Source organism: Gorilla gorilla, chromosome 9, assembly GCF_029281585.2.
Source record: "Gorilla gorilla gorilla isolate KB3781 chromosome 9, NHGRI_mGorGor1-v2.1_pri, whole genome shotgun sequence".
Lineage (NCBI taxonomy): Eukaryota > Metazoa > Chordata > Mammalia > Primates > Hominidae > Gorilla > Gorilla gorilla.
The window spans coordinates 9564147-9586950 of NC_073233.2; the positions used below are offsets into that span (position 1 = coordinate 9564147).

The 22804-nt window shown below is 51.9% G+C and overlaps 1 protein-coding gene across 2 annotated transcripts in view; it reads right to left on the bottom strand.

Moving 5' to 3' along the window:
* OSBPL5 (oxysterol binding protein like 5) overlaps positions 1-22804 on the bottom strand; it is an 81776-nt gene that overhangs the window by 10198 nt on the left and 48774 nt on the right. For both annotated transcript variants that reach the window (XM_055355193.2, XM_063710891.1), the window contains exons 8-14: positions 13432-13606; positions 12922-13114; positions 9833-10017; positions 8144-8225; positions 7085-7183; positions 6447-6543; positions 5008-5106 (exon numbers count right to left, since the gene is read on the bottom strand). In XM_055355193.2, coding sequence (XP_055211168.2) covers positions 5008-5106; positions 6447-6543; positions 7085-7183; positions 8144-8225; positions 9833-10017; positions 12922-13114; positions 13432-13606 — 930 coding nt within the window. The remainder of the gene's footprint in view (positions 1-5007; positions 5107-6446; positions 6544-7084; positions 7184-8143; positions 8226-9832; positions 10018-12921; positions 13115-13431; positions 13607-22804) is intronic.

A 22804-nucleotide genomic window follows, 5' to 3' on the forward strand; every position in this document is an offset into this window, starting at 1 on the left:
AAGAGGGGGAAGGTGGGAGGAGGAGAGGAAAGAGGGGGAAGATGGGAGGAGGAGAGGAAAGAGGGGGAAGATGGGAGGAGGAGGAGAGGAAAGAGGGGGAAGACGGGAAGAGGAGAGGAAAGAGGGGGAAGATGGGAGGAGGAGGAGAGGAAAGAGGGGGAAGATGGGAGGAGGAGGAGAGGAAAGAGGGGGAAGGTGGGAGGAGGAGAAGAGGAAAGAGGGGGAAGATGGGAGGAGGAGAGGAAAGAGGGGGAAGTTGGGAGGAGGAGAGGAAAGAGGGGGAAGGAGGGAGGAGGAGAGGAAAGAGGGGGAAGGTGGGAGGAGGAGAGGAAAGAGGGGGAAGATGGGAGGAGGAGAAGAGGAAAGAGGGGGAAGGTGGGAGGAGGAGAGGAAAGAGGGGGAAGGTGGGAGGAGGAGAGGAAAGAGGGGGAAGACAGGAGGGGGAGAGGAAAGAGGGGGAAGATGGGAGGGGGAGGAGAGGAAAGAGGGGGAAGATGGGAGGAGGAGAGGAAAGAGGGGGAAGATGGGAGGAGGAGAGGAAAGAGGGGGAAGATGGGAGGAGGAGAGGAAAGAGGGGGAAGATGGGAGGAGGAGGAGAGGAAAGAGGGGGAAGGAGGGAGGAGGAGAGGAAAGAGGGGGAAGACAGGAGGGGGAGGAGAGGAAAGAGGGGGAAGACGGGAGGGGGAGGAGAGGAAAGAGGGGGAAGGTGGGAGGAGGAGAAGAGGAAAGAGGGGGAAGACGGGAGGAGGAGGAGAGGAAAGAGGGGGAAGGTGGGAGGAGGAGAGGAAAGAGGGGTAAGATGGGAGGAGGAGAGGAAAGAGGGGGAAGGTGGGAGGAGGAGAGGAAAGAGGGGGAAGGTGGGAGGAGGAGAGGAAAGAGGGGGAAGGTGGGAGGAGGAGAGGAAAGAGGGGGAAGGTGGGAGGAGGAGAGGAAAGAGGGGGAAGGTGGGAGGAGGAGAGGAAAGAGGGGGAAGACTGGAGGAGGAGGGGAAAGAGGGGGAAGGTGGGAGGAGGAGAGGAAAGAGGGGGAAGACTGGAGGAGGAGAGGAAAGAGGGGGAATGTGGGAGGAGGAGGAGAGGAAAGAGGGGGAAGGTGGGAGGAGGAGAGGAAAGAGGGGGAAGGTGGGAGGAGGAGAGGAAAGAGGGGTAAGGTGGGAGGAGGAGGAGAGGAAAGAGGGGGAAGATGGGAGGAGGAGAGGAAAGAGGGGGAAGACTGGAGGAGGAGAGGAAAGAGGGGGAAGATGGGAGGAGGAGAGGAAAGAGGGGGAAGACTGGAGGAGGAGAGGAAAGAGGGGGAAGATGGGAGGAGGAGAAGAGGAAAGAGGGGGAAGGTGGGAGGAGGAGGAGAGGAAAGAGGGGGAAGATGGGAGGAGGAGAAGAGGAAAGAGGGGGAAGATGGGAGGAGGAGAAGAGGAAAGAGGGGGAAGGTGGGAGGAGGAGGAGAGGAAAGAGGGGGAAGATGGGAGGAGGAGGAGAGGAAAGAGGGGGAAGATGGGAGGAGGAGGAGAGGAAAGAGGGGGAAGACGGGAGGGGGAGGAGAGGAAAGAGGGGGAAGATGGGAGGGGGAGGAGAGGAAAGAGGGGGAAGATGGGAGGAGGAGGAGAGGAAAGAGGGGGAAGATGGGAGGAGGAGGAGAGGAAAGAGGGGGAAGACGGGAGGGGGAGGAGAGGAAAGAGGGGGAAGGTGGGAGGAGGAGAGGAAAGAGGGGGAAGGTGGGAGGAGGAGAGGAAAGAGGGGGAAGATGGGAGGAGGAGGAGAGGAAAGAGGGGGAAGATGGGAGGAGGAGAAGAGGAAAGAGGGGGAAGGTGGGAGGAGGAGGAGAGGAAAGAGGGGGAAGATGGGAGGAGGAGGAGAGGAAAGAGGGGGAAGATGGGAGGAGGAGGAGAGGAAAGAGGGGGAAGATGGGAGGAGGAGGAGAGGAAAGAGGGGGAAGACGGGAGGGGGAGGAGAGGAAAGAGGGGGAAGGTGGGAGGAGGAGAGGAAAGAGGGGGAAGGTGGGAGGAGGAGGAGAGGAAAGAGGGGGAAGAGAAAGAGGGGCATTTGTTGATCTGAGATCTTGGTTTCTGAGGTTGCCGTGGTAAGTGGTAGACAGGTCCTTGGGTCAGAGTAACCAGGAGAGATTTTTTCCGAGACATTTCCACTAAGCAGGCACTCTCACATGGCTACACCCTCAACAAAAGGAACAGTCACAGAAAGGCCGTTCATTCCAGAGGGAGAGTCAAGGAAACATTTGTATTGGGCCTGCGCTCCAGGGGTTAAAAAGAAACCCCAGAACTCTCCATGAATGTGTAGGGTAAGTTTGGGATTCAAATCTATACTTCCTCTGTGTCCCAGAAACAACCTACTAAGAAAATGTGCAAGCCAACAAAACAATTTCAGCCAACAAAATGAAAACAAACAAACACAAAACTAGCAAATTAGAATCCCGAGGTTTTACTAAATACAGCCGTTCTTTGAATAATTATTGAGCACCTTCAAGGGCAACACTATGCTCAGTGGGGACACAGCAGCAAACAAAACAGAACATCAGGATGACCAGACAGAGATGATAAAACAACTGTGTTTATTACAATGCTCAAAGATCTATAAGAAAGGATTGGAAACATGACCAAGGAACAATGTACGAGTATAAAAAGAACAGGCAAGGCCGAGGGCAGTGGCTCACACCTGTAATCCCAGCACTTTGGGAGGCCGAGGCAGGCGTATCACCCGAGGTCAGGAGTTTGAGACCAACCTGGCCAACATGGTGAAACCCCATCTCTACTAAAAATACAAAAAAATTGCTGGGTGTGGTGGCGTGCACCTGTAGTCCCAGCTACTCAGGAGGCTGAGGCAGGAGAATTGCTTGAACCCAGGTGGTGGAGGTTGCAGTGAGCTGAGATCATGCCATTGCACTCCAGCCTGGGCAACAAGAGTGAAACCCCAACTTCGTCTCAAAACAAAAATAAAAACAAACAAACAAAAAAACCAGGCAGGTTTGAAATGAAACCAAGTAGAACTTCTTGGGAAACAATATATCAAAATGGAAAACTCAGCGGATGAGTTACACATCAAGTTAATTAGAGTTAAAGATACATCTAAATAAGTTATCTAGAATGCAAAGAGATAAGAGATATGATGGAAACATTAAGAGAGACAAAGCAAAGGAGGAGACGGTTTAAATTCTGTCTCATTGGAGTTCTAGGAAAAATGGAGAAATCAGGAGTGAGGCACTTAAAAAAAATGGCTAAAATTTTCTGGACTTCATCAAAGCCATGAAACCTCAGGTTCAAAGAATTCAAACAAACAAAAACCCTCAATCAGCAAAAATTAAAAAGAAATCCAGAGCTATCAAGCCATAAAAAGACATGAAGGAATTTTTTTTTTTTTGGAGATGGAGTTTCGCTCTTGTTGCCCAGGCTGGAGTGCAATGACATGATCTCAGCTCACTGCATCATTCACCTCCCGGGTTCAAGCGATTCTCCTGCCTCAGCCTCCTGAGTAGCTGGGATTACAGGCATGCACCAACCACCATGTCTGGCTAATTTTGTATATTTATTAGAGACGGAGATTCTCCGTGTTGGTCAGGCTGGTCTTAAACTCCTGACCTCAGGTGATCCATTTGCCTCAACCTCCCAAAATGCTGGGATTACAGTTGTGAGCCACTGAGCCCGGCAAATTTTTTTTTTTTTTGAGATGGGGTCTCACGCCAGCCCAGGTTGGCATGCACTGGTGCCACGATGGCTCCCCAAAGCCTCTGCCCCCTGGGCTCAGGTTATTCTCCCACTTCAACCTCCCAAGCCTGGGACCACAGGTGCACCACCATGCCTGGCTAATTTTTTGGTACTTTTTGTAGAGACAGGGTTTCGCCATGTTGCCCAGGCTGGTCTTGAACTCTTGGGCTCAAGTGATTCCCCCACCTCTACCTCCCAAAGTGCAGGGATTTATAGGCATGAGCCACCATGCCTAGTGGAGGAATCTTTAAGTGCCTATTGCCAAGTGAAAGACGCCAATCTGAAAACGCTCCACACCGTATGATTCCACCTACATGACATTCCGGAAAAAGCCAGGGCCTGGGGGGACTGAGAAATATGTGGCTCCATCTAGTCACGTCTAATCATAAGGGATTTTTAGGGTAGTGCAACTATTCTGTGAGATGTGGTAATGGCAGATACATGTCCTTCTGTATTTATCAAAACCCACAGAATGAGCAACACAAGGAGTGAAAGGGAAGGTGAACTGTGTACTCAGTTAGTAACAATGTATCAGTATTGGCTCATCGATGATACCAAATGTAGCACCCCCGTGTGAGATGTTAATAACAGGGGAAACTGTGTAGGGGACACACAGGAACTCTCTGTACTTCCTGCTCAATTTTTCTGTAAACACAACACTACCGTAAAAAAGAAAGTCTGTTAATGAAAAAATAAAAAAGAAATCCAAACTTTGAAACACTGTAGCAAGACTACAGGGCACCAAGGCAAGGAAAATATCTTCAAAGCAGCTACAGGGAAAAGCAGATTATGTAACAAATAGGCTGACAGCTGATCATCCCCAACAGCAATGGAAGCCACAAGGCTAGCAAAACGCACATATTCAAAGGGCAGTAAAACAGCATCTACATGGAATTACCCACCTTCAAAAGTCATGGGCAAGGCTGGGCGCGGTGGCTCATGCCTGTAATCCCAGCACTTTGGGAGGCCGAGGCGGGCGGATCACCTGAGGTCGGGAGTTCAAGACCAGCCTGACCAACATGGTGAAACCCTGTCTCTACTAAAAATACAAAATTAGTCAGGTGTGGTGGCGCATACCTGTAATCCCAGCTACTTGGAGCCAAGATCACGCCATTGCACTCCAGCCTGGGCAACAAGAGCGAAACTCCATCTCAAAAAAAAAAAAAAAAAAAAAAGTCATGGGCAGATGAAGGCGAAGTAAAGATACCTTCAAGCAAATAACCAAAGGGTTTTAGCATCTAGCTGCTCTCACAGAGCCTGGCTCTGCCCTCGGGGTGGGTGGCTGAGCCTCTCACCTTTGCAGTGGGCGTAGGGCATGGTAAGGGTGTAATCCTCGGCTCGGTTCAGGAAGGTGAGCGTGGCTTTGCCGTCCAGCAGCGCCGACAGCGAGTTCCCTGCAGAGACAAGAGACAGCAGGACCAGTGAGTGCAGACAGCCCCTTCACATCTGAGGCCACCCCTAAGTCACAGGGTCTGAGCTCCTTCCAACAGCTGAACACGCTCCTGGCACTTCCAGTGGTGTGACTGTGCGTGAGTCACTTAACCTCTCTGGGCCTCAGATTCTGTAAAATCCTTGTCCAGTGTGCATAGGACATCTGTGCTGAGAAGTTATTTCACCTTTGACTTGTTAGTGGTTTATTGCAGTCGCAAAACTGCAGATTCGCAGGGTGGAGGCTGCAAACTTTTTCAAACTCAACTGAGCCCTGCTCAGATTTTAAACATCCCTGTGGAGGGGGTGCGCCTCGCTTGGGGCCACGAGTCACAGGTACTGCTGGTGAGGAGAGGACAGAGTTGGGAAAGGTGGGCTGAACCTGAGGGTCGCACCTGGGACCCCCTCCCAGACTTCCGCACACCCAGCAGAGAGCCGAGCACACAGAGGCAACAGGCGCACACCTGCCCATGGATGAAACTGATGAAAAAGGTACAACGGATGGGACGAAATGTAAACGGACACTTTTCTGAGCACCCAAGTCTGCCAGGCCCCAGAGCAGTGCAGTCCAATGGGGCTGTCTCTGAAGACCAGAGCTTCCCTCCTGCCTGTCCCACTCCGGGGCCAACACTGAGCCTGTTTGATGTGGCAATAGAGGGGCTGCAGTTTCAGTTTCATTTCTTTTTCTTTTTTTTGAGACAGAGTCTCACCCTGTCGTCCAGGCTGGAGTACAGTGGCACCATCTTGGCTCACTGCAACCTCCACCTCCCGGGTTCAAGCGATTGCCCTGCCTCAGCCTTCCCAGTAGCTGGGATTACAGGCACGTGCCACCATGCCCGGCTAACTTTTGTATTTTTAGTAGAGACGGGGTTTCACCATGTTGGACAGGCTGGTCTCAAACTCCTGATCTCAAGTGATCCACACACCTCGGCCTCCCAAAGTGCTGGAATTACAGGCGTGAGCCACCGCGCCTGACCTTAAGTTTCATTTCATTTTAGCCAATTCAAATAGTCATGCAGTGCTCTGGGGCTGCTCAGCCCCAGTCCGCACCTTTCCATGTAGGTGCCCTCTCTCAGTCCCCACAGCGTCCCTACAAAAGGTGCCCACTCTCAGCTCGGGGAGCTGCGGGCAGCTCTGCCTCATGGCCCGGTATGAGCACCTGACCACCACATGGTCTCTGACTAGGAGGGATTGGGAGGGACAGGCACATGGCCCCCATCCAGATCTTCGTCCACTGGCTCCTGGAGCCCTCCCGACCATCGCATTTCCCTGAGGCCCCAGGGAGCGCCCGGGGTGACCCCCTCACCATAAAACCTGGACTTGGCTGTGATGCTGCCACTGATGCAGAAGCCGTCCTTCCGGTTGCTGACGTGGAAGGCAGACACGGGCGGGTGGTGGGACACCTGCGTGCAGGGAGGCGGCTCTGTAAACAGCCCCGGAAACAGGTAATCCCAGGAAGCGAGAGCCCAGCTTCCCCCAAAAACCTGTCCCTGTGCCTGACGCCACATCTCCTCCCCCGGTCCTAGGATTCGGGTAGGGGCCTTCCTGGCTCTCGCTTACGACGCCCAGGGCAGGTAGGCCTCAGCTGTGGGGCTTGCGGGCCCTGAGTTGCCCCAGAAGGCCCCATCGGGAGATGGGACACACTGTCCTCTCCCTAGGGAGACACTGTCTGCTGTCACAGTCATGGTGGTGTCTGCACCTTCTGCAAGAATCCCTGTTGGCAGCGGCTGGGTCCACAGCCCTTCCGGTGTGCAGGATGTGGGGTCCCCTGGAAGCCGGCCCTCGGGGTCACGCTTGCCCCTGCCTGCTGCCAGGGCTCCGCCCCCACAAAGCCCCGCCCCACAGAGCCCCGCCCCAGAGCATCGCCCCCCAGAGCCCCGCCCCACAGATCATCGCCCCCACAGAGCCCAGCGCCCAGGCCGGGTGCAGCGGAGGTGCTCTTGCCTGCTCTGCTATGTAGAATGTGCGGCTGTCCGTCTGCGGGTGGAACCAGCAGCAGCGGAAGGTCTCCCCCAGGATGGGGTTGTACGGCTTCTTGATTCCCTGCAGACAACAGAGACTTGTGTGAGGAACCAGGTGGGTAAGGGGGCCGCTTGCAGAGCAGGTGAGGGTTGTGGACGGAGGGGCAGCGTGGGTGGGCTACCCGCTGCCTGCTGGCCTGGTTTGCTGCTAGCATCTGGGAACAACACCTCACTTCTGCTTTGTGGGGACTGTGCTTTGCCTGTGGTTTACATTCTTGGGGGACAGCCTCAGGGGAATCCTGTCCACTTCTTAGCTCGGAGAAGGGACACGAGACCCTGACCTTGTCACACTCTCCTTGGACCTTGGGTGTAACCTGCACACAGCCTGCTGAAAGCCACGGAAGGCACCGGGCAGTCAGAAGTCCTGCCTCTACCCCAAACCTGCTGTACAACTCGGGCCATCCTTTCTCCTCTCTGAGCCTCAGTTTCCCCATCTGCACAATAAAGAAGTGGAACCAGGGTCGTGGTTTTCAAACTTGCTTCCCATGGAACCCCAGGGCTCTGTGGTGGGGTCAGGGGAGCTGCGGGCCCTCTTGCTCACTACAACGAGAGCAGCCCTGCTGTCATTGGAGTCCTGGGTTTGGGGTTCTAAAAGGGGTTTCCATGGCTAAAAATTTATGAAAACCACAGATCCCAAAGGTACCTTGACGTTTAAGGCTTAAAGCTCCTTTCTTTTGGCACCATCTGTAATACGGCCTGAGGCTGTTTTCTTGGGGGGTGGGGAAGGGGTCCAGCTTGGGGCCTTGAGGGATGAGACCACCCTTGGGGACCCGGTCTGAGCCATCCAGGGCCCCAACTGTGGGAAGTGGGGCCCTGTCCCCCATCACCAAGGACCTGGGCCCTCTGTGGGGGTGACCAGGATCCTTCTAAGCCATGTGGGGTAGGGGGTGGCCCAGGGACTCAGGAAAGTGCCAAGGGACGAGGGCTGAGCAGACAGACCCCTGGGCCGGAGCCCCACCCTCCCTGGCTGGCAGGGGCTCACCTTGGGCTTCTTGTAGAAGCCAGACAGGTACCACTGCAGCACCAGCTTCATGCGGCTGTAGGCATCCTCCTCCACCGCAGCCCTGCCATGGGGCAGGAGAATGCTGACCCCAGCTCTGGGGGCCGTGGGCCACCCTCCCTTTCCCTGACCCCTCCCTCCTACCATCCCGACCTCCACCCACTCAGCTGGAAACAGGCTGCTTGGCCCAGGCGCTCCGGTCACCCCCAAGCAGGATAATTTTCTCTGGGGAAGTGGGTTCTTCTAATCAGAAAGTGCCAGGGCTGCTCCCATGCTGGGGCAGAGAGGACACTGCTGACCTGGGCTGCCAGGGTGCCCCTGTCTCCAGGAAGCCTCCCTGCCCATGCTCTTGTTCCCACCTGCTCCCTCTGCCTGGCTCCTGAGCCTGCAGCCCCCTTCCTGCCTCTGTTGCCCCCTTCCAGTCTCTGCAGCCCCCTTCCTGCCTCTGTTGCCCCCTTCCAGTCTCTGCAGCCCCCTTCCAGCCTGCGTACCCCCTTCCAGGCTCTGCTACCCCCCTTCCAGTCTCTGCAGCCCCCTTCCAGCCTCTGCAGCCCCCTTTCAGCCTCTGCAGCCCCTTCTTGCCTCTGCAGCCCTCTTCCAGCCTCTGCAACCCTCTTCCAGCCTATGCAACCCTCTTCCAGCCTGTGCAGCCCCCTTCCAGCCTGTGCAGCCCCCTTCCAGCCTCTGCAACCCTCTTCCAGCTCTGCAGCCCCCTTCCAGCCTATGCAGTCCCTTCCTGCCTCTGCAGCCCTCTTCCAGCCTGTGCAGCCCTCTTCCTGCCTGTGCAGCCCCCTTCCAGCCTCTGCAGCCCCTTTCCAGTCTGCGTAGCTCCTTTCCAGCCTCTGCAGCCCCCTTTCAGCCTCTGCAGCCCCTTCCTGCCTCTGCAGCCCTCTTCCAGCCTCTGCAACCCTCTTCCAGCCTATGCAGCCCCCTTCCAGCCTGTGCAGCCCCCTTCCAGCCTGCGCAGCCCCCTTCCAGCCTGCGCAGCCCCCTTCCAGCCTGCGCAGCCCCCTTCCAGCCTGCGCAGCCCCCTTCCAGCCTACGCAGCCCCCTTCCAGCCTCTGCAACCCTCTTCCAGTTCTGCAGCCCCCTTCCAGCCTATGCAGTCCCTTCCTGCCTCTGCAGCCCTCTTCCAGCCTATGCAACCCTCTTCCTGCCTGTGCAGCCCCCTTCCTGCCTCTGAGCCCCCTTCCTGCCTCTGTAGCCCCTTCCTGCCTCTGCAGCCCCTTCCTGCTTCTGCAGCCCTCTTCCAGCCTCTGCAGCCCTCTTCCAGCCTCTGCAGCCCTCTTCCAGCCTGTGCAGCCCCCTTCCTGCCTCTGTAGCCCCCTTCCTGCCTCTGTAGCCCCCTTCCTGCCTCTGTAGCCCCATTCCTGCCTCTGCAGCCCCCTTCCTGCCTCTGCAGCCCATCCCATCCAGCTCGAGGGTGCAGGGCTCAGGGTGCATGGCAAGTGCTTGGGACTGACACCCCTCTCACCACGGATGGCTGGCTCCTCCCAGGCCCATCTTGGAGACAGAGCCCCCTGGGGGGCTACAGCTGCAGGAACAGTGGGCTGAGATCAGCTACGGGATTCTATGGAAGCCCCCACAGGGCAGGCAGGGGCTGGGGGTGCTGCAGGGTCTCATGCAGATGCAGGACGAGGTGTGGGGTGCCCCTCCCGGCATGGCGCGCACCTGGAGAGCAGGTCTGCGTGGTAGTAGTAGTCGGAGAGCTTGTTCAGGAAGGAGCGCGGCTCCAGTACGAACGTGGGTAGCACCACGCGGGACAGATCCATGCCTGGCCGTAGCTGCTTCAGCAGGGTCCACATCAGACTCTTGTTCTCCTCTGACACTGTCTCCACTTGGGATGCCTCGCCCAGCTGCAGCAGACAGGCTGCAGTCAGGCCCTGCCCGGAAGAGCCGGGAGGAAGGGGTGGCAGGACAGTGGCAGCTCTGGCTGGAGGAGGCTGTACCTGCCACCCCTTAGGGTGTAAACCCCTGACCTGGCCTCCATGGCCTCATGAGGCTGACTCAGCCCCATCAGATGTGAACTCTTCCCAGTGCATCTCCACCCCACCCCTGGAGCACCCGCAGCCCAGGTCCAGGCCCGCTCCTGTCTCTGCTCCTGGCCCAGGGACCCCATGCCCTGCCCTCCTCAAAGTCCAGGGTGCAGCCTCCCAACACCTGCTGTTGAAACCCGTCTGTGCATCGTGGGACCCTGGGCCCAGGGAACAGAGAGACTGCAGCCCACCCTGTCTTCACAGCTGCCTGGGGAGGCAGGGATTTGGCCTGCTCTTCCATTTTTAAAAAAAGATTATTGTAACATTTCTTTTTCTGTTTTTGAACCACTTTATTGAGGTCTGATTGATATACAGAAGGCTTCAGATATTGAATGTGGACAACTGGGTGAGTTTGGAGGTGAGCCTGCTCCCGCAAAACCGGCACGGGCAAGTGAACTCACCCCTCACTTCCGAAGCCTGTGTGCCCCTCACGAAGGCCCCCTCATCTCCTCCTTTTCTGAGACATCTAACCCTCACCACAGCTCCCGAATACATGACTTGGGGTGGCGGAGCTCCCCTTACTCACTCCAGACTTGCACCTCACCGCAGCCCCAGGGAACGGGGACCCTGGTCCTCCCCCTCCACAGAGGGGACAAGTGACTTGTCCAAGGTGACACAGCTGCTATGCGGCAGAGGTGAGATCTGAACTCAGGGCTCTCTGCATTTTTAGCCCGACGCCAGCTGCCCCAGGAGTGGGCAAGATGGAGTGTGGCCTGTGAGTCCTGCATCAGGATCTCATCCCTGCTGCTGGGACTCCGCAGGCAAATGGCTTCGCCTCTCTGTGCACGCATGGCCACGGACAGATCCTGGTGGCACTGGCCCAGTGGACAGTGTGCATGGACACCCGGGAGCCATGTCTGACTCCATGAGGGGTCATGGGGAGCCCAGTGCTGTAGCTTTGGGGCTTGGAAATCATGGGTAGCTTCGGCTGTCAGGAATACTGCTCTGTCCATGTGCTCCCGTCCCATCCTCCTTAACCCTCTCCACCAGGCTTCTGCCGTCTTCTCTACTGAGACTGTCTTGCTGTAGGTCCCCACCACTCCTCACTGGTCCAGCAGCCATCCCTGCTTCTCATCCTGCCCCACCCCTCAGCCCAGCTGGCTCTGAGACACCTGGGCTCCTGGCTCCTCCCACCTCCCTGCTCCACCTCTGTGAAGCCTTATCTGTGCTCGGCCTCTGAAGGTTGGGTGCCCGGGCCCCTTGGCTGCCCGCTCCATGCCCTCTGCCCGGAGCCCCAGGCTCGCACCTGCAGCAGCCCGCTCTGCCTGGCTCGCAGCAGCCGGCTCTGCCTGGCTCACAGCAGCGTCGCTCATCACCATCTGGCTGAGATATGCCCAATCCACCTTCCGAAATACCCTGAGTCTGCCCACTTCTCCCTTCTCCATCACAGCTGGGTCCAGGATGTCCTCAGCTTTCTCCTAACAATGGGTCTTCCCTACGGGTGGCCCAGTGTCCACCCCCGCCCCTCAGCTGTCCTGACGCCCTTGCCTAACCCGCCGGTGGCTTCCCCAATACTCTCAGCCCAAGGCCCTCAAGGCCCTCAGTCCACTCCCCACAGGCCCATCCTAACCTTCCCATCCCCGCACAGGAGCCTGAGCTCTGTGGGAACAGCAGCCCGCAGGGAGGCCACGGTGTTCCACTGAACACAAGGATTTCACAGACCACGGACGAGCCCCCTCTGTCCCCGTGCAGAGCAAGATGCGAACACGACGCTGTCCAAACAACAGCAGGGAACGAATTCCCCTTTCCTGCTGAAACCAGGACTGCCCCTTGCCCTCAGTGACATCCACGGCCTTGCTCTTGTCTCGCCTCCCGGGTGAGAATGACAAGATCCCAGATCACAGAGCCCCCCATTCCTGACAGCCCCCACCCCAGAGCGCAGCCCCCACCCCAGAGCCCGGCTTCCTCAGCCTGCACCCGTCACCCAGCGGAAGCTTAGATCCTGTGATTCCTTCCGGACCCCCCTTCCTGAGGCGCCCCATAGTGCCCAGGGCCACGTGAGTTCTCTCCAGCTGCGGGGAGTCAGCTGCCCTGGCTGTTCATCTGCAGGCATGCTCTGGGGACACTGCTGCCCACTGCCTGCTGCCTCCCTTGAGCTCGTGCGCTGGTGATCCCTCTTCTTGGAATGCCATCCTCCCTCCCGTCACTGATGTCTTCAGAAAGAGCCCATGGCCCGGCTTGCCTCCCTCACCTGCTCCCCAACCTCCCCTTGTGTTTGTGGGTTTATCATCTATGTTTCCTGCTGCCCAAACACTGGGGGCCCAGAGCCCAGGTCTGTCTCATTCATGGCTCTCCCAGGGCCCCAGGAGAGCACCAGGTGTGCAGGTGCCTGTGAGCATGGGACTCAGGTCCGCACGCCCTCCTCTGCGCTCCTCCAGGAAGTGGGGCCGCCCACCAGATGGGGTCAAGGGCCCCTCCTGAGCCTCCTGTTCTCCCATCAGCGCATTCCAGCCCAAGGAGGGAGTTGCCTGTTTGCAGCAAACCCCTGACCCATCCCCGCATCTGCATGCCAGCCAGCCAGCCAGCGGGGCAGCCTCTTTGGAAGAGGGGAGGAGCCTGTTTACCTAAAAGACAGCTCCTGGACTCACTGCCAAGTGATGGGGACAAAAGCCACCCCCTGGGCCCTGCGTGCTCCCCCCAGGATGAGGCATGGCTACCTCTGCTTCCGGAACAAGGGGCTGAGGCAGGGGAGACGCGTGGGGCTCCTGGCTGGGGGGCTCTCACCTCCCCCAGCTCCTCCTGGACCTGCTCCACGTAGGTGGTCCCTCTCCGCGCCAGGGCCCCAGGGGTCTCTGACTGGTCGCTGCCACTCTCCGTCTTCCGGCTATGGTCCTGGGTCTCGGCATCAGACTCCTCAGGGTTCTCTCTCTCCGACTTGTCTGAGAATGCATCGTTCTCCAGGGAAGACCCGTTCAGTCTGGAAGGTGGATGGTGCCAGTGGGTCCCTGTCACAGGTGAGACCCCAGCACACCCCTCTGGGCCGCCCACCCCTCACTGCTCCGCACTTCACATACGTTCCTGCCTGTCGTCACCTCCACAACCCACATTTGACACTATCAGCCCCGTTTTATAGAGGAAGGAACCGAGGCTCCCAGGGCACACTGCAGCGAACAAGTCCCTGCCTGCAGCCTGCAGCCCACCAGAGCAGCGGCTGGGGCTGTCCTCTCCCCTCTTCCTCGCCTACAAGGAGACCCCACGAATCAGCACCAGCCCCTGTGCCCTCGCCCCACTCACGGAAACAGGTCTTGGTCTGGGTGGACGGTGGCTGAGGCTGGCAGCCCACAGAGCGATGAGGGTGATGCGTCTGGTGAGGTCCCTTGCTCCCCGTCTCGGCCCGGCTTGCAGGTGCCCAGTCTCAGCAGGCTAGAGCAGCGCAGGGCCAGCTCCAGGGCGTCCAGCCAGCAGCGACCTGCGGGGCACACGGGATGAGCGTGCCCCACCCCCACCTCTCTATATCCCGCATCCTCCAAGGGGCCACCAGGAGGCTCCCCCTCACTCTGACTCTTCAGGGACCCACCCCGGCCCCGCCCCAGCAGGGACATGCCCTCCCTTCCTGCCCCCACATCCAGCTGCAGATTGTGTGGGGGCAGACATCGGGAACCCCTGAGGATTGAAGACTTCCCAAGTAGGCAGACCCGGCCTGGGGACAGGTGTGCCAGGGGAGGCAGCCCTGCAGAGGCGCCTGGGGATGCTCACAGCACATCCCCACACACCCCCACCACCCACATTGCTGACGAGGGGCCGGCATAAGTGACCCCTCCAGGTCACAAACCCAGAACACTCGGAACCAGCCTCCCACCCTGACGGCCACCCACAGGTTTCTGCAGGTGGAGTTAGGGAGGAGGGTCCTCCCTCACTGGGAAGCACTGGTCAGTGTGCCAGGGGCTCCTGCTGGCCTGGAGTCCAGGGAGGAGGGTGGGGAAGGCTGAGGAGGGGCTTGCACACCAGGGAGGAGACCTGCCTGAGGCCACCCAGAGGCTCTGTGGGCAGCGGTGGAGCAGGGGCTGGTTGACAGCTGGGCGCCTCCAAGCCCCACTCTGGGCCCTGTGCCCTGCTGCCTTCCTAAGCAGGGTGACAGCACCACCCAAGGTTCCTCCTGTGGGGCACGTGTCCACCTGGGTGACACTGATGTCCTGGTGTGATAACAGCGGCCCCCGCACTCAGAAGAGCATCTCATGGTGGCCTGTGACAGGTTACACTATTAATAACTTTTTTGTTTGTTTGTTTTGAGATGGGGTTTTGCTCTTGTTGCCCAGGTTGGAGCACAATGGCACGATCTCAGCTCACCGCAACCTCCGCCTCCCAGGTTCAAGCGATTCTCCTGCCTCAGCCTCCTGAGTAGCTGGGATTACAGGCATGCACCACCACACCCGGCTAATTTTGTATTTTTAGTAGAGACAGGGTTTCCTCATGTTGGTCAGGCTGGTCTCGAACTCCCGACCTCAGGTGATCTGCCTGCCTCGGCCTCCCAAAGTGCTGGGATTACAGGCGTGAGCCACCACACTGGGTCAATAAGTGTGTTTTTTGTTTTTGTTTTTTTGTTGTTTTGAGATGGAGTCTTGCTCTGTCACCCAGGCTGGAGTGCAGTGGGGTCATCTCAGCTCGCTGCAACCTCTGACTCCAGGGTTCAAGTGATTCTCCTGCCTCAGCCTCCCAAGTAGCTGGGATTACAGGTGCCTGCCTGTAATTTTTTTGTATTTTTAGTAGAGATGGGGTTTCACCATGTTGGCCAGGCTGGTCTCAACCTCTGGGCCTCAAGTGATCTGCGTCGGCCTCCCAAAGTGCTGGGATTACAGGTGTGAGCCACTGCGCCTGGGCTGTTAGTAAGTGTTATTCAAAGAAAGCCTCCTGGGGTCACGTCAGGTGGGAGGATGGGGCTGAAGAGCATTGAAGGCGGTTCTGTGCCTCTCTGAGCCTCTGCCTTTTCCAGCTCCTGGAGACAGTGAGTTTCTCTCCCTCACTTTGAGATCCATGAAATCCTGCTCTTCGTGGAGCATCTCAGGGTCCAGTGTAGGGAGGGGCCTGCCTAGACAGTGGCTCCTGGGTCTCTAGAGCTGCCCTTCTCATTGGGTTGGGGGGATATCTGGGATCCTGCTGGTTCCACTGCAGGCTTGGTTGGTGCCAGAGCGGCCAAGCCTGGGCTGGACACCAGGGTTGGGGGAGGGATGGCAGTGGATGGTGGTGGGGAGCTGGAGGGGTCACAACTGCCGAGTTGGCCCCAGGGCCTGAACACGTGTGCTTTGTAGCTGCCACAAAGGACTAGACATCCTGAATATTATGCATCCTTTGAAGCTCATTCCGAGACCTCTTCCTCCTCTTCCTGGAAGCCCACCCTGATACCCACAGGGGCTGCAGACACCTCTCCTCCCGAATGGTGGCCCACACCCTACCAGGGGCTCAGCTCACACCTCAGCCCAACCTGCCTTATCTGATGGTTGGTTATCCACCTCACCCAGGAGCACAGAGGCTGTGGGCTGCCCTGTCCATCCCCGGGCCTGCATGGGGCCTGGCACAGAGTGGGGCACTCAGGATGGCCCAGGAGGGAGCATGGATGTGGCATCTGACCACCAGGGGTGATGTGGCACCGAGACTCCAACCTGAGAGGCACTGGAGCCCCGTGGTCAAGGCCAGACTGCTTTAGGTCTGCACCACCGGCGGGATGGGAGCCCCTCACCCCACTGCTCTGGGAGGCATCACCCTGGGGTTAGAGGAGGTGGAGCAACCGCATTTACCCAGAGCAGCCACTGGAGGGCGAGGTGGGGTAGGACCCCAACCTCAGGTTAGAGGGAGGAAAGGCCAAGAGGGAATCCCTCCAGGTGCAGGATCATCGCAGTCACAGCTGCCTGAGCGGCCACTCAGGGAACAGCAACAGCGTGCAATGCATTTGGGAGTCAGGGAAATTTGCATTCTAGCACTTTCTTGCTGGCAGTTTGCCTGTGCCTCAGTTTTCTGATCTGTCTAATGTGAATGATAACAGTAGAACCTGTTGGTTCAATGGTGCCTGGTGTGAAAGGAAAATCTTGGGCCCCTCAAATCACTAAGCTAAAGGGAAAAACACAAGCTGGGAACTGCTTAGGGCCAACCTGCCTCCCATTCTATTCCAAGTCACCCCTCTGCTCACTGAGATAAATACATATCTCATTGTCTCCTTTGGAGAAGCTCATCATTAACTCAAAAAAAATGCAACCATCTTTCTCTTATCTACCTATGACCTGGAAGCCCCTCCCCGCTTGAAGTTGTCCCGCCTTTCCAGACCAAACCAATGTTCATCTTACATATGTTGGTTAATGTCTCACGTCTCCCTAAAACCAAACTGTGCTCTGACCACCCTGGGCACGTCGTCAGGACCTCCTGTGGCTGTGTCACAGGTAGGTGTCCTCAACCTTGGCAAAATAAACTTTCTAAATTAACTGAGACCTGTCTCAGATTTTCAGGGTTCAAACATTTTGGTAACCACGGAAGGATTCTGAGTGGAGATGCCCCTGACTTTTCACAAGTCTCCTGTTGGTGCTTGGCACCAGCTTGAGCTAACTTTATGGCTCAAACCAATAAGACAATTTGCTGAGGCCTGGAAGCACCTCCCCCCGCGCCCCACCCCCACCCCCACCCCCTGCCGCAGAGAATCCCTGATCTCTCAAAATTTGGTCGAGATCTAAAGTTTATTTTGCTTTACAACTTCTCTTTTTGGAGTTTTACTTGCTTCCGATACAAGGAAGGCAAGTTTTCCCTGCTTCCATGACGATGGAAGGCAGGTAACTCCTTTATGGAGTTCGAGCTTGCTTCCAACAGGGAAGATGAATTTTTTTTTTTTTTCCTGCTCCCAGGATGGTGGAGATCTGAGTTTTCAGCCTGAGACCCATCCCTAGGGAAGTAACTGAATTGTGGTTTGTCTTGGCTAAAGTTAAGATTAACAACCAGCTGGTCTTAATTTCTCCTTACCATTAGAGCACTCAGTGATCACGTAAGTTGTGCGATTGTTTGTTTTGCTTAACTGTTTTTTTGTTGTTGATTGTTTCTGTTTTTGTTGTTTTGGTCTTTTTCCCATTGACCTCTATCTGGCTTGATCAAATCTGAAGGAAGTTCCAAATTATGGGGAACAAGGCCTCTGAAGTGGCTGAATTCCCCTCCCCACCCCCACACACAATGGTGTCGTGATGGGGGGAGAAAAACGGCCAGCAAAAGGAAAAAAAAAGAGGAAAGATTTTGATTTTGACTACTAAGGGGCTTTATTGATATAACAAGGCCACATTTTCACTAGCTAAGCCAAGCTGAAAGAGTAATGACTGTACTTCTGTGTCCTCGTTGAAATTTGTCCTAGTTGAAATATGGAATGAGATTTAAAAAGATTTTTTCAAAGAAGCTCAATGGTTAAAAGTCAGTTTAATGAAAAGCTAACATCCAAGCTGTGTGTGTGTGTGCATATGTGTGTGTGCATGTGTGTGCGCATGTGTGTGCATGTGCGCGTGCATGTGTGCATGTGTGTGCATACATACGTGTGTGCGTATGTGTGTGCATGTGTGTGTGTGTGCATATGTGTGTGTTTGTATTTAAGAGACCTTCACGTTTTTGTTTTTGTTTTTCTCCTATGACCTTGTCTTTTTTTGAGCAAAAGGGTTTTTTCTTCTCAGTTGACTGAATTCTGTTTCTTGATTTACTTCTGCTGTCTCTCCTTTCTCTTGCACCTTCTGCCGCATGGGGGACCTAAAATAGTTTATAGTAGCCTGGGGTTCCTTAAAGAAAATGGAGAGGGTGCCAGACTCCCTTTGGGAGAGAAACTTGTTTTTTCTTATGAAACCCCAAGAATGTAAACAGACAAGTTTGTCTCAGCTCTTAAACTGCTTACTTTTGTATTGTGTAACCTGTTTTGTGTTTTCTTTTCTTTTTTTTTTTTTGACTAAAGCAGTTATTGCAACAGTGGTTATTCTTGGGCTTTTAAGGAAGAGTGTGGTTTAGACACTTAGAAATGTCTTTGTTTAAAAAAAATTTTTAAGTGCACTATAAAAGCATCACGTGGTCTAACCTCATGATAATTCTCCCTTTTTGGAGACCCAGGATTCAGTGTGGGCTCTTCCCAGAGCTCAGAGATCCAGTTAAATGATGGGTAGTCCCTACTAAATAAAATTGGTCTCCTTATGCAATCCTATGATAGATTTCTATAATTTTGTTTGATTTGGCATCCATCTTTAGTCTCCCTCTAGCACCACCAGACTTTTTCTCTCTGTACCTTATGCAAATTTTGCTATTTGATTTTCACCTGAGTTGTTTCCCTTAATATGCAAATTTCAGGCTGTTTAGCTGACAATTGCCTAGGGTTGTGAAACAGGTTATCAAGAATCTGAAAGTCTAAGACAGGAAAAAAAAGTTTTTATAAACCTATGAGATGTACTTCTATTGGCATGCCTAATATGTCTATGTATTTATGTGTTGTGTACACAATGTTTCACTACTGAAAATATATAAAAGGGCTCTAATTGATTGGCTTAAGAAAGTAAAGGCACTTGAATCAAATACTTGATCAGGAAAAAAGAAAAGACAAGTCAAATGCTTTTTCAAGTTTATGTAACTTAAATAAAATCTTTAATAAATAAGCTAGCTTTAAAATTATTGGTAAAGTAATATTAGAAATGTCTTAAGAATTGCCAGCATATATTTTTGTTTGCATTTGTTAATCAAGCAATTTCATACTTATCCCTGCCAAATACCATAAGGTGTCAAAATTTGGCATAGGAGTTACGAAACTATAAACCCAGCTCAAGAAAGAATGATCTTTGCTGTGTAATCTTTAATAATGCCTGTAATCTCGGCACTTTGGGAGGCTGAGGTGGGTGGATCACAAAGTCAGGAGTTCAAGACCAGTCTGGCCAACATAGTGAAACCCCATCTCTACTAAAAATACAAAAATTAGCCAGGCGTGTTGGCAGGCACCTGTAATCCCAGCTACTTGTAAGGCTGAGGCAGGAGAATTGCTTGACCTGGGAGGCAGAGGTAACAGTGAGCCAAGATTGCACCACTACACTCCAGCCTGGGAGACTAGAGCAAGACTCCATCTCAAAAAAAAAAAAAATTTATATGGTTTAATAAAAATAGCTACATCTTAAATTTAGTAAGATTACCATAACTTCTAATCTGGTGGCTTTAGGTAGTTTAGTCCACAGGCAGTAAGGTTTATTTTGAGAAAGACTGTTATAGTCTTTGTTTCAGGTAAACTATAAACTAAGTTCCTCCCAAAGTTAGTTTGACCTATGCCCAGGAATGAACAAGGATAGCTTGAAGGTTAGAAATAAGATGGAGTCAGTTAGGTCAAATCTCTTTCACTGTCTCAGTTATAATTTTGCAATGGTGTTTCCATAATTTAAATAATGACAATTGCAGTTTTTATAAATAATCTAGGTAAATAATTCAAATAATTAGGTAAATGTAATAGGACAAATACTTGTAGACAAATTCATCATAATTTAGAATTTAAGGTTAGATTAAATAAGATATTTCACTATTTGGATATTTTCCAATAAAAATATATTTGTAGGAAAATATGCTTTCTAAAAGAAAGCATGTCCTTTTGAAAAAGGTGAACAATTTTTGCCTAATTCAAAGCTTATTTAAAGGTCATGTATAAAACAAGGTAAAAGGAACCAGGAAATAAAAGAGTAAAAGAGATGTAAAGAAAGTTATAAAAAAGTGTGTTTTGGTGGGGAGTAAGAAAGCTTAAAGACAAATAATTTCATATGAGAAAGAATCATGTATGGTAAATTTAGTCCTAGAGTAAAATGACTGGTTGTTTAAGAAAGAGGGATGTTCAGGACAAACCAGAAAGTCCAAGCATGGCATGAATGGTCTATGGAAGTCACAATAAGAGGATCTATTAAAAAAAAACTCTTTTATATGATCAAGTTGTCTATGACTAAAGGGAAATTATAATGGTCTTTCTAGAGATTGGGTTTGATGTAAAAAAACAGTTATAGACTAAAGAATTGGTTAGAACAATGACATTTTTTCTTTCTTTCTTTTTTTTTTAAGACAGAGTCTCGCTCTGTTGCCCAGGCTGGAGTGCAGTGGCGTGATCTTGGCTCACTGCAAGCTCCACCTCCCAGGTTCATGCCATTCTCCTGCCCCAGCCTCTTGAGTAGCTGGGACTACAGGCGCCCGCCACCACGCCTGGCTAATTTTTTTTTGTATTTTTAGTAGAGATGGGGTTTCACCATGTTAGCCAGGATGGTCTTGATCTCCTGACTTCGTGATCCTCCTGCCTCGGCCTCCCAAAAGTGCTGGGATTACAGGCATGAGCCACCGCGCCTGGCCGACATTTTCTTAAGAGGTTGATTTACTCTTAATCAATTATAAGATATTTTAATTTTTTAATTTTAACCCAAAGTTCAACTTTCATTGCGTCTTGCCAGTTTCAGTTTTCTCTTCCCTCTTAAAAGGAACAAAATAATAACACTTCCCTTCAACTTATTTTCAGCTCATATAAGTTTTGTTTTCCTCCTCAGGTTCTGTTTTTTTTTGTGTGTGTGGCCTGATGCTAACAATGTTTTCTTAAAGAAAATGTTTTCTTCTAACATAATATTCTATACACTGCAGAAGGTATTTGCTTTTGCCTTTTGGTAAGTGGCCTAACAGATTTTATGTTTTATCAAAATAATTCCTATGCCATTATTATTAAGTTTGGTTTGCTTAGGAAAAACAGATATTAAAATTTTTTTTAAATCAAGGTTATTCCGTCCTTATATCTTCTTGTATGTGCTTTTAAAGTCCTTGCGACATTGAGTTACGGGGATTTGACTCATGGGTCTAAAAAGAACATCAAGTCCTGCTAAATTTTAAACACTGACAGCAATTAAAGCTTCATCTTCAGGCCCGGTAGAAGATGCCAATCAAAATAAACCACATTCCTGAGACACAGAAATTAAAGCTGTTCAACTCCTCAAGGCCCAGAGACTATCCCAGAAGAGACAGACATGTGAGATTGTAAGGGCTGACTTTGAGAGATAAAGTAAGTTCAGTTTCTCTATAAATTAATCATTAATGTCAAAGGCACACTGATGCAAGACTAGCATATGGGCCCCTGTGTCAGATTAACAAGGTTTTCTTGAAAGAATAACTGACTCCTTAATAAAGGTTATAAAGGCTTATGGAAGTTATATCTTATGATCAAGATGAAAATTTTATAGATTGTAATTTTGGAAAACAATTTAATTGGCTTCATGATGTTATTAGGGCTTATTGTTTGGAAAACTAAGCCTCCTGTCTCAAAGAATGAAGGCTTTTGCCTTTTTTTTTTTTTAAATCCTTGAGGTATCACTTTGTTCAAATGAGTGAATTATTTTACGATGACTTGTAATCCTACTTTGTAATATCAAGTGTTTTAAACCTTTAAAATTTGACAAACTTTCCAAAATCAAATTATAAATTATGTCTTTTTCTAATCTAATCCTTGAAGATATTATTAATAGGTTCCCTAAAGTCCAAAAATGACATATTTGGCTTATTTGGTATACAGGAAGCAGTGTCAAATATAAAATGGTATTTGGTTTTCTTTGGGCTATATTTGTATAAATATGTTACTGGTATGTGTTCCAAAATTATAGGAAACTCCTATAATTCTGATATGACCTAATATACATTATCAGTAATAATTATAATTGTTATGTTAAATTATTTTGTGCCACAGAGGTAACAATTTCCTTGTCAATTGTGTCTTTGACTATGGCTGCCCTAAAACTTTTTATCATCCACAAACAATCGTTGTCTTGTTTTGGTCCTCTTTAGAAGGTGGTTTTATAATCAGCTATAAAACTCTAACAGGTGCTCTTGAATGCTGGTTTCTGATAACTTTAGAGACTGTGACATCAGAATAGAGGAAAAACTTTCAGGGTTCATGGAGAGCTGAAATGTTCATAAATATGAAGCAGAACAGGAATTAACTGCATGGACTAAACTAATAGAAGTGTGAAGTAATCGCCAGGTGTGGTGGCTCACGCCTGTAATTCCAGCACTTTGGGAGGCCATGGTGGGCGGATCACTTGAGGTCAGGAGATCGAGACCAGCCTGGCCAACATGGTGAAACCCCATCTCTACTAAAAGTACAAAAATTAGCTGGGCGTGGTGGCGGATGCCTGTAATCCCAGCTACTTGGGAGGCTGAGGCAGGAGAATCGCTTGAACCCAGGAGGTGGAGGTTGCAGTGAGCCGAGATGGCGCCACTGCACTCCAGTCTGGGCAACAGAGTGAGACTCCATCACAAAAAAAAAAAAAAAAAGAAGTGTGAAGTAATCTTTTTGACTTTTTGCTTAAAACATTGTGGATCCTTTCTTTTGTTTTTCAGAGTCAAGAAAACTTTAAGCTATTTACAGCTTTTAACAATTGAGTATACTCCTATGAACAAAATTTGGAGCATATTTGTTTCTCTCTACCTAATTTTTACAGAATTTGAAAACTATCTGTGAGTATTCGTAACTTATGACAATACAGTTATTTGCATAAGTGCAGTAAGAATCTGTTTTCATTTGTAACAGGACACAATTGGAGAAATTGGTTATTTTACCAAGGCTTTGCCTGGAATGATGTGCTTTCCTTTAAGGACTCAAACTTGACTTATGGAGCCAATG